The sequence below is a fragment of the Scylla paramamosain genome, chromosome 3 (genome assembly GCF_035594125.1).
Source record: "Scylla paramamosain isolate STU-SP2022 chromosome 3, ASM3559412v1, whole genome shotgun sequence".
Lineage (NCBI taxonomy): Eukaryota > Metazoa > Arthropoda > Malacostraca > Decapoda > Portunidae > Scylla > Scylla paramamosain.
This window is the reverse complement of record NC_087153.1, coordinates 34,278,022-34,285,521: the sequence shown is the minus strand read 5'-3', so window position 1 is coordinate 34,285,521 and position 7,500 is coordinate 34,278,022. Positions and strand designations below refer to the sequence as shown.

Below are 7,500 nucleotides of genomic sequence, written 5' to 3'. Positions count from 1 at the left end.
TAATAATGAATGCTAACAACAGCAACAACAACAACAATAATATAACATAATATAATATATGATAATAATGATAATAATAATAATAATAATAATAATAATAATAATAATAATAATAATAATAATAATAATAATAATAATAAATAAATAATAGCAATAAGGAAAACTGTAAAAATTATTGTAAATGTAATGTAAGAGAGAGAGAGAGAGAGAGAGAGAGAGAGAGAGAGAGAGAGAGAGAGAGAGAGAGAGAGAAGGGAGCGCATCAGACAAGAAAAATGCGTGATAGAGGCGCGTAGGAAATTGGAAATGGAAGAGGAAAGGAGATAAGGAAGAGGAGCATTGTTTAGTGGAGGAAAGGAGGAAAGGAAGAAGGGAGGGAGGAGGTAAATGGGGAGGGAGAAACAATTAATGGTCAAGAGTGATTATGGGAGGCATTTAAGGGGGGAGGGAGGGAGGGAAGGAGGGAGGGAGGAAGGAAGGAAGGAAGGAAGGAAGGAAAGTGTGGAGGAAAGACTGGAATTATGTAGTGTCATGGAGGTAATAATTTTATATACAAGTGTCTGTAGTAGTAGTTTTTCTCTCTCTCTCTCTCTCTCTCTCTCTCTCTCTCTCTCTCTCTCTCTCTCTCTCTCTCTCTCTCTCTCTCTCTCTCTCTCTCTCTCTCTCTCTCTCTCTCTCTCTCTCTCTCTAAAACTGAGGCTTTTTTTTTTATACTTTACTCGTTACGTTTTCTGTTTTATATTTATTATTTGTCTTATTAATGTCTTCCGTTGGTCTACTTTATTACTAATAGACTCGCGAGGGCCAAAGGGTCTGCTGCTGTTTGATATTCTTTTGTGTTCCTTTACGTTGTATAATTAGAAAAGTTGCATTTTCATCCTCATGACGGTATATGTAAGTACACTGTATAGGTTTATAGGTAGTAATCCCTTTATTACTTCATGGACTATTTTATTTTCAATCGGTATCTGTATTATTTATGTTTCATCTTTAGTGTGTGTGTGTGTGTGTGTGTGTGTGTGTGTGTGTGTGTGTGTGTGTGTGTGTGTGTGTGTGTGTGTGTGTGTGTGTGTGTGTGTGTGTTCATCCCTTTAAACGTATGTCCGTGTGTCTGCCTGACGTGTGGTCCATTTTTTTCTTGTTAATATAAAGATCCAGGTGGCGGCATCCCAGCCCTCAGCTTGCTCACTGACACTGGTATATACGGCACGCTGTATATATGCTACCCTGGCAGCTCGTGGTGGCATGTTTTCTGAATATGTGCTGAGTAAACATGATCTAGATAAATCAATAAAGAAAAAAAAAAAAGAAAAAGAATCATCTAAGGCCTGCCGTGACCAGGATTCGAACCTGGGTTATTGCGGCCACAACGCAATGTACTAACCACTATACGATCACGGCCACTGGGTTGGTGAGAGGAGAGTATGAGTTGCAATATACAAAGTTAGTGGAAGGTGTAACACATCAACCTTTACCAAGCTTGAACCCATTATTTATTGTTTTAAGCCAGTTATTTCTTGTTCTCTCTCAATTGTTTCCTGTTCTATCTTAGTTATTTCTTGTTCTATCTTTTATTTCTCGTTCCGTCATATATATGTGTTATGTTTGTAGTAGATGAATGATGCATTTAGGTGTGTGTTCGTCAGAGTTTCCTCCTTTGCTTTCCTACATCTTATACTTTAGTTCAGTAGTTTGTCACTGGTGGCTTCATTAGGGGCAATACATCTGCTGCTGTTTGTTCCTTTTTTTCACTAATGGAGGTCTAGGTGAACTGAGCAACAGGTGATAAATGGAGTTGTATAGGTTCCCAAAAGAAATGGGCAAATTGTTATATATGTATGCAGGCATACAACGAAAGTGTGTGTGTGTGTGTGTGTGTGTGTGTGTGTGTGTGTGTGTGTGTAAAGACTGTGTTGTTTTATTATTACTTTGTTTTTTTTCATATGTATTTAACACTGTGCCCGTTATTATTAGTTATTATTGTTGTTGTTGTTGTTGTTGTTGTTGTTGTTGTTGTTGTTGTTTATTTTACTTTCACCTCTACTTTGATGCCATTTCGCATTCGCAAGAGAATGCTGAACAACATTAAAAATATTCAAGAAAATTTTAATGATAGTAATAACGATAGAGGTAATTAAGAGATTAATAATTATGACGCTATTTTCATGACTGGTAAAATTTTTCTGTCTGCCTTCTTCGCTCCTCAAACTCTCTCTCTCTCTCTCTCTCTCTCTCTCTCTCTCTCTCTCTCTCTCTCTCTCTCTCTCTCTCTCTCTCTCTCTCTCTCTCTCTCTCTCTCTCTCTCTCTCTCTCTCTCTCTCTCTCTCTCTCTCCCCCCCTTAAATCCCCAGTTTTCTCAATCCATTTTTAGCCTTTCCCCTCCTTCCCTGCCTCACCCTTTTTTTCCCTTCCTTCCCCCTTTCCCTTCCTTCCTACCTCTCCTCCTCTCCTTACCTCCTTAAATATTGCCTTGTTTTGGAGGGAGGGAGAGAAGGGAGGAGGGAAAGGAGGGGTTCAGGAAGGAGTGAGGAAGTAAGGAGAAGTTACTTCTTGCCCAACACCACCTCTTCCAACTCTCCCCCTCTCTTCTCTTCCCCCACCCTCCCCTTCCCCCAGTTTCCTCGCCCTACCCCCTGCCTGCGCGGTAAAATAGTGGTCCTCTCCTGTTAAGATAAGAGCAAGGCTATTATGGGTTCAGAGGCTCGTCCGTCCGCTGCTCTCTCTCTCTCTCTCTCTCTCTCTCTCTCTCTCTCTCTCTCTCTCTCTCTCTCTCTCTCTCTCTCTCTCTCTCTCTCTCTCTCCAGTAACAAGTGTTTATGCTGCTATTGCTACTAAATTTTTACTGCTGCTGCTGCTGGTGCTGCTGCTACTACTACTACTACTACTACTACTACTACTACTACTACTACTACTACTACTACTACTACTACTACTACTACTACTACTACTACTACTACTACTACTACTACTGCTTCTACTAAATAATAATAATAATAATAATAATAATAATAATAATAATAATAATAATAATAATAATAATAATTTTATTATTGTGATTCCTCCTCCTCCTCCTCCTCCTCCTCCTCCTCCTCCTCCTCCTCCTCCTCCTCCTCCTCCTCCTCCTCCTCCTCCTCCTCCTCCTCCTCCTCCTCCTCCTCCTCCTCCTCCTCCTCCTCCTCCTCCTCCTCCTCCTCCTCCTCCTCCTTCTACTACTACTACTACTACTACTACTACTACTGCCGTTACTATTAATATTGTTTCAGTTACTTACGATCTTCAATATCATAGTCATTCCCTCCTGTAATGCAACTTGAAGGAAACAATAGAGTAATAATGATGATGGTGATGATTGTACGAGTAGTGGTGATGAGGAGATATTTTGTAACTATCACGTAAGATTGTTAGTGTGATATTGGTAATGGAAGTGTACTATAACAATATTTTAATACAACAACATTTACGTGGCATCATCATTGCACTGCGGCGAAGAAAACGGAGTTGCTCGTTTTCTTTGTTTCAGCGTTGACCATGTTAAAAATACTAGGCTGCCGTAACTTATTTTTTCTGTGATATCTTAAGCTCCCTATGTACCCACGTCCCCATTACTGTTTCTTACCACCACCAACACGAGTTTTCATAATCCTCCACAGCCCCACTGGGCCCCAATGCTACCCTGACACCCACTACACTCTCATAACATACCGGTAACTTTTAAAAGCCCCACCTGAGTTGAAAAAAAAAGAAAAAAAAAGATGAAAGCATGTACTAGGTAGGTGATGTGAGTAAAGGCTAGAATAGATTGATTGATAGATAAGTTAGGTAAAATGCGATGAAGTGGAAAAAATAACTAAGGTAACGTAGGTAAAATAAGTAAATGGGAAGTAAAAAAAATGGGTGGATCTCTTTGCTTACCATAGTCAAAAAGGATGTATTAGGTAAATGGTGTGAGAAGAAGTTAAAATAGGTAGGTAAATAAATAAGATAAGATAAAGCGATGCTAAGAAGGTGTAGGATAAAATAGGTAAGCTCTGACACTCCCTGCCTGCTTCTATATTTCCACCTTCCTGTGATTTGAGCTCTTTGAAGAGGGAGGTTTGAAGACACTTATCCTCCAATATTTGATTATTTTGTTTGACCTTGTTTTGGGAACTGGCACTCAAGTGGGCCTATTTTTTTTTATTTTTTTTATTTTATTGCCCTTGGCCGGCGGATCTCTTACTTGAAAAAAAAAAAGTGGTAAAGAATGAACGAAAATCTTTACTCACCATCGTCGTCCTCGTCCTCCTCCTCCTCGGAAGACTCGTCGGAGGGCAGGGTGGTGGAGGGGTCAGCGTTAGGATCAGGGGACGTTGGGTGTTTGGCGCCGAACCGCTGCAGGCAGATGTCCAGGTGCTCCGCCAAGACCCGCCCCACGCGTCGCCCCACCAGCCGCTGCAGCCGACGCCGCGACAGACGACAAAGCTCACAGCCTGTTGGAAGGCGAACCGTGTGAGAGAGAGAGAGAGAGAGAGAGAGAGAGAGAGAGAGAGAGAGAGAGAGAGAGAGAGAGAGAGAGAGGTGAGAAATCAGGAGAGACAAGAACGGAGGCGATAACTTAATTACATGTAGCAATTATATGATGTAAATTTATTCCCTTGTCAAATAAAAACTTTTTTTATTAAAACCTGAAAGAAAGATCCATTGTGAAATAACTGGAATTATGGCGTTACAAAAATCAAGACATCCGTTGCCAGTTTAGGTTACTAGACAGCACTACACCTCTCCCACCGATACAATACTGTGAGCCAGAATCGAATTCGCATACTTTCTTTCTTACCCACGAGCCGAGCACAGTATACACAGGGATGCATGAAGAATACCTGCCACTCATCGTACAGTCTTGGTGCGTAGTTGAGTGACATGCCGCGCGCATCCCTCTGTGTTTGGAATTTTTCATCAAGTCCTCTCTCTGATCTGCTGGTAATCTACTAATTGTCAGGCTTTGTTACGGGACTGTCAGCACATCAGAGGACTCAAGACGAAGAGAAAAACTATTGAAATGTGTGCTGAAGGTTGCTCGATTTCTTTTGTTAGGAGACTTTCAGCATATCAAACAACTTAAGACTGAAAAGAAATAAACAGTAGGAATAAGTGCAGAGGCTTACTCAATTTCTGACCATGACTGTACTAATCATAAACATCGTAAACAAAAAAAAAAAAAAAAAACTATTACAGTAACCTTCCAATAGATGGCAGCAACAGGGCACTATCACACACAAACAGATGATGAAAGAAACGCATCCCTTCACTTTTTGTTATAGATATTGTTTTGTGAATTCGGTCTTTCTTACATATAGACGAGGCAGGAACTGAACCAGGCGAATACACTGCTGGTTTTGGAGACTGGCCGAGATCACGCACATAAATATATAATAAGAAATTAGTTGGTTTAACTTTTTATTTCGATACGTGAATGTTTGATTTGCGAGTTGACTTGTTTAAAGGTAACGGAAAGAAAGTACGAGGTTGATTCTTGATATGAAAAAAAAAAAAATGATTTGAAGCGCCACAAAAAGGAAAAAATGAATAGATTAAGAAAGAAAAAGAAAAAATGAATAAAAGTATGCATTAGGTAAAGGATGTGAGTAAGATTTAGACAAGATAAATAAGTAAGAAAAAAAAAAAAGACAAAAGACAAATAAGGTAAGATAAGCAAAAGAAGTAAAAGGGAAGTAAAGAATGGACGCAGATGGGAAAAAAAATGTATTGGGTAACGGAATATGATAGTAGGAAAAGAAACTAATAGTGTGAAGCAAGAGTCGACGTATCCCTTAAAATGAAGTCATATCGTTTGCGTCACTTGTAACAGAGAAATGACTCAAGAGTATGGAAGGAAAAGAAGTTGATGGGTTTGTGTCTCCTGTGTGATTGTCATTCCCTTCGCTTCATTACAAGTATTGTCTCGTCCTACTAGATCCGTTTTCCTTGTGTGATTCGTTTTGTTTGCCAGTGAGAATAGGAAATTTGGTCATTAGTTATATTTTCCTTCTTTTTTTCCTCTGTTTTTTTCCCTTTGCTTCTCCTTTCTTTCTTTCTTTCTTTCTTTCTTTCTTTCTTTCTTTCTTTGTTTTCTTTGTTTTCGTTTCTTTTTTTTTTCTGTCGTCATCATCATCATTTTCTTTTCTACTACTTGTTGATGTTATTATTAGTACTGATATTTACATCAGCACTATATTATTATTATTATTATTATTATTATTATTATTATTATTATTATTATTATTGTTATCATTATTATTATTATTATTATTATTATTATTATTATTATTATTATTATTATCATCATCATCATCATTTTTATTGTTGTCCCCAGAAGTAGTCGTAGGAATAGTAATAACAGTAGTATGTACGGAAGTGTTACTATACAATATATCGTCAGCAAGTACATGTATTAAACATACGAGTATCATGCCACCGTCACCTGCCTTCGTACAGTTTACAATACCTTGCTAATGACGTACAGAACCACGTGACCGTCCCTCCTTCCCTTCCTTCCTATCCGTGCCCTGTCTCACCTGTGTCTGGCAGGACCTTGCGATCCACCTCCTTCCTCAGGTTGAACTCCTTCACTATCCATCTGAGCCACGTTGATATGTCCTCCGAAGCCCACACTCGCGGGTCTGTGGAGAAAGAAAAGTGTATGAGTGATAAGAAAAGTATTAAGTACCTTGTGTGTGTTAGGTTTAAAATTTCCAGGTGCTTTAAAATATATACGTGCAAGTGGTTAAGGAAGGTGTGTGTAATGTGTAATTGTGTGTGTACTATGTGGTAGGTGTGTGAGGTAACAGGTGAGCAGGTGTGTGTGAGGGAGATTTCAAGGTGTTTTTGTAATGAGGATATGCAGGTATGTGTATAGTGTGTGTAGCATTGTGTTGTAGTGTGCTTTGTAATGTGTGCGTGGCGACGTATGTGTGTGTGTAAGATGGAAGAGGATGTAGAATTGGGGTTATGTCATAGGTAATGGGGATGTGTGTGTGTGTGTGTGTGTGTGTGTGTGTGTGTGTGTGTGTGTGTGTGTGTGTAAGTGGGAATGGCACGTGTGTTCAGTATTGTGTACGTGTGTGGGTGTAGTGATAGATGGTGAGGGAGGCGAAGCTGTGGCGCCTACACACACACACACACACACACACACACACACACACACACACACACACACACACACACACACACACACACACACACACACACACACACACACACACACACACACACACACACACACACTGGAGTGAGACAAGACTCTCAAATAGTGAATCGACGAGGTGGTGTGATGACGAGGAGGTAAATAAAGGCTGGCTGCTCACCACTCCCGCCCAATTACCCACCTGCCCACCGCCCTCCCACCCACCTAACCGCCCGCCCACTCAGGTTACTCACGACCCTCCTAGATGCACTGACTCCATCCCTCCCTCCCTCCCTCCCTCCCTCCCTCCCTCCCTCCCTCCTCCAGCCTCGCCTCAA

At 40.3% G+C, this 7,500-nt stretch overlaps 1 protein-coding gene, 1 long non-coding RNA gene and 1 other non-coding gene across 3 annotated transcripts in view; 1 reads left to right on the top strand and 2 right to left on the bottom strand.

Moving 5' to 3' along the window:
- LOC135094183 (uncharacterized) overlaps positions 1-7,500 on the bottom strand; it is a 123,788-nt gene that overhangs the window by 24,078 nt on the left and 92,210 nt on the right. The window contains exons 2-3 of the mRNA XM_063994040.1: positions 6,555-6,659; positions 4,266-4,469 (exon numbers count right to left, since the gene is read on the bottom strand). Coding sequence (XP_063850110.1) covers positions 4,266-4,469; positions 6,555-6,659 — 309 coding nt within the window. The remainder of the gene's footprint in view (positions 1-4,265; positions 4,470-6,554; positions 6,660-7,500) is intronic.
- Positions 1-7,500, top strand: part of LOC135094192 (uncharacterized) — a 46,201-nt gene that overhangs the window by 35,849 nt on the left and 2,852 nt on the right. The gene's annotated exons all lie outside the window — the stretch shown is intronic.
- Positions 1,330-1,401, bottom strand: Trnah-gug (transfer RNA histidin (anticodon GUG)). The gene has a single exon. It is a non-coding gene; the product is annotated as a tRNA-His (tRNA).